We start from the raw sequence: 2,176 nt of genomic DNA on the forward strand, positions 1-2,176 counted from the left end.
TTCAGAGGGTTAGTTCTCGGTTTGGAACCCCTGGGAGCCAAGACGCTATGGAAACCTTTTGGCTTTGATTTCGCTTATAATTTTATTGACGTAATTGTAGTCAACCCTCGGCCTTCTCTACTGACCCAGGCAGCCCACTGCTGCATCTTTGGGTCTGCGTGTCGACTATGTCATGTTCAAGATGCATCTTCAGGGATATCCCAGACAAAACAATGTCAGACAGTACCATTTATGTTGAATTACGCAGGTTCTCTTAATACAAGGACTATTGAAGGTGAATTTCTCTTGTAAATAGCACTTTTGCACCTGATGAACATTCATTGTGCTCGGGACCACAGTCGTGACATTAGTATAATTCTACTACAAATTCATTATAGATTTTGTTGTCCTTATTACGGGGTTCGAACCAGTCTAGGAACCAAAACTAGGTTCGGGGAACTGCCTGTCCCTAGAAAACAACTCTGACGGGACCGAGGGCATTCTTGGTTCGGTTCATGGTTCCAAACCGTTGGCCGCCCGAACCGCGGCAACACTACTCCTGGTCGTCCCTCAAGCGAACAAACACAAATCTCGCGGAGAAGCAGCTCCTTCGTGCTCGCCTGGCTGCGCTCGGTTTTCACTGCATATGCTGGGATAATGTGCAAATTATATTCAGTGTGCACGCGACTCAGCGCGAGCAAGGCCCTACCAAGTTCATAAAAGGTACTCAAGTGGTTCTGTATGTCAGGGAGGGTAATCCACTCAATCTCGCCGAGTGCCTCCCTGATATTCTTGCTCGTCGTGCTACTGGCGAGGTAATGAACTACTAGGACAACATTCGCACTAATAAAGCTCAACGCGCTGATATTCTTCGACATTTCGTGCCAGACCTTGTCAAAATTCTTCGGCAGTCCTTAGGAGATGCATACGAGTACCTTGGCAACCCAGACGAGCTCCAACGCTCGAGCTACTGCCCGTGCAACGCTGGGGAGAAATTCGAGCAATGCACCCTTCCCACCTTAACCATTGACGAATATACTACCAACGGCAACGCTCAGATTGTTAATGTAACCTACACACATATCCTCAAGATCCTCAAAGGACATTTTGAGGGACGCTCTGTTACCTCTGTAAACGACCAGCTTACAAATGTTCGCATCCGAAGTGCTGTGCACATGCATCTCGAGGATACGTGTGCTCTCAATCGCATCCAAAACATTCAACTCGGCATCGGTTTATTTCACTTGCTCATGAACTTCGCATGGATGGTCCTTTCGACTCACAGAGGTGCTATTGGGCAGGCGGATAGCCTTTCCTGGTACATCGGACCCCTAGGACTTTCTCGACTCGGAAACTCAAAGCCCGACTATCAGACTCTGGTCGATATTTGTCCAAGCACGAATGAAAAGTGGATAGGACGATGAGCTATGGAATTTTATGAGTAGCAATGCGCTGTACTTATACTCTCTAGTAAGATCTGTATTCGGTAACTCGAAGGTGTGTGAGTCAGATGTGTCGTACTGTATCATTCCTCAGGATTGGCGCTGCGCCCTCCTGGGCGTACAGATCTTCAGAATCGAGAACCAACCTAGGACAAACGGGGCACGCAAAAGCAGGTACGATCAAAAATTCTCCCGTAATTTTTTGATGATACTATCGATGCCCCCCCTGTGAAACAATGTACCTCCTGTGAAACGCCTCCATACTGTGTTTTTTGGCTTTCCCCTTTACCTAGCCAGTTACCTCCAAAATTCTGGTACTAATGTAATTCAGTGTCTTCCGTAGCTTCTAAATTTTCTGCACACTTTGTCGAAGCCTGGAAGCGATACCAGCGTAATGCCGATACCGTGACTCTGCCCTCACTGTGAAAACCTGTGACCATAACGACTATGTTACATTAGTCACAACACTTTGATAGTTGAATGACTTCATGCCGACGCGTGCCGCCGTGCTGCTCCATCACGCTTTTGTCACGATCGAGCCCCTGTCTTCCAAGCTCAAAATCTCAATGCTGCTGGAACGCGGGCGACTAAACATTAACGCGCACAATTTGTCCTATGGTTATTGGGTACATGTTTCTTTCTTCTAACAGACAACAAGAGCCCAAAGTAAACGAGGCATATTTGACCAAGTGGCTGGAGCGAACGAGCTTTGAGCAATGCAACTTAGAACACTTTGTCGAGCTGTACAGGGGTAC

The 2,176-nt window shown here is 47.3% G+C and overlaps 1 protein-coding gene across 1 annotated transcript; it reads left to right on the top strand.

Moving 5' to 3' along the window:
• Positions 1–494: 494 nt before the first annotated feature.
• Positions 495–897, top strand: CONPUDRAFT_160700 (uncharacterized protein; the record flags this gene model as incomplete). The annotated part of the gene is made up of 2 exons (XM_007777832.1): positions 495–794; positions 868–897. The coding sequence occupies 2 exons, from the start codon at positions 495–497 to the stop codon at positions 895–897; spliced, it is 330 nt and encodes a 109-aa protein (XP_007776022.1).
• Positions 898–2,176: the final 1,279 nt, after the last annotated feature.

Source organism: Coniophora puteana, assembly GCF_000271625.1.
Source record: "Coniophora puteana RWD-64-598 SS2 unplaced genomic scaffold CONPUscaffold_103, whole genome shotgun sequence".
NCBI classification, from domain to species: Eukaryota; Fungi; Basidiomycota; class Agaricomycetes; order Boletales; family Coniophoraceae; genus Coniophora; species Coniophora puteana.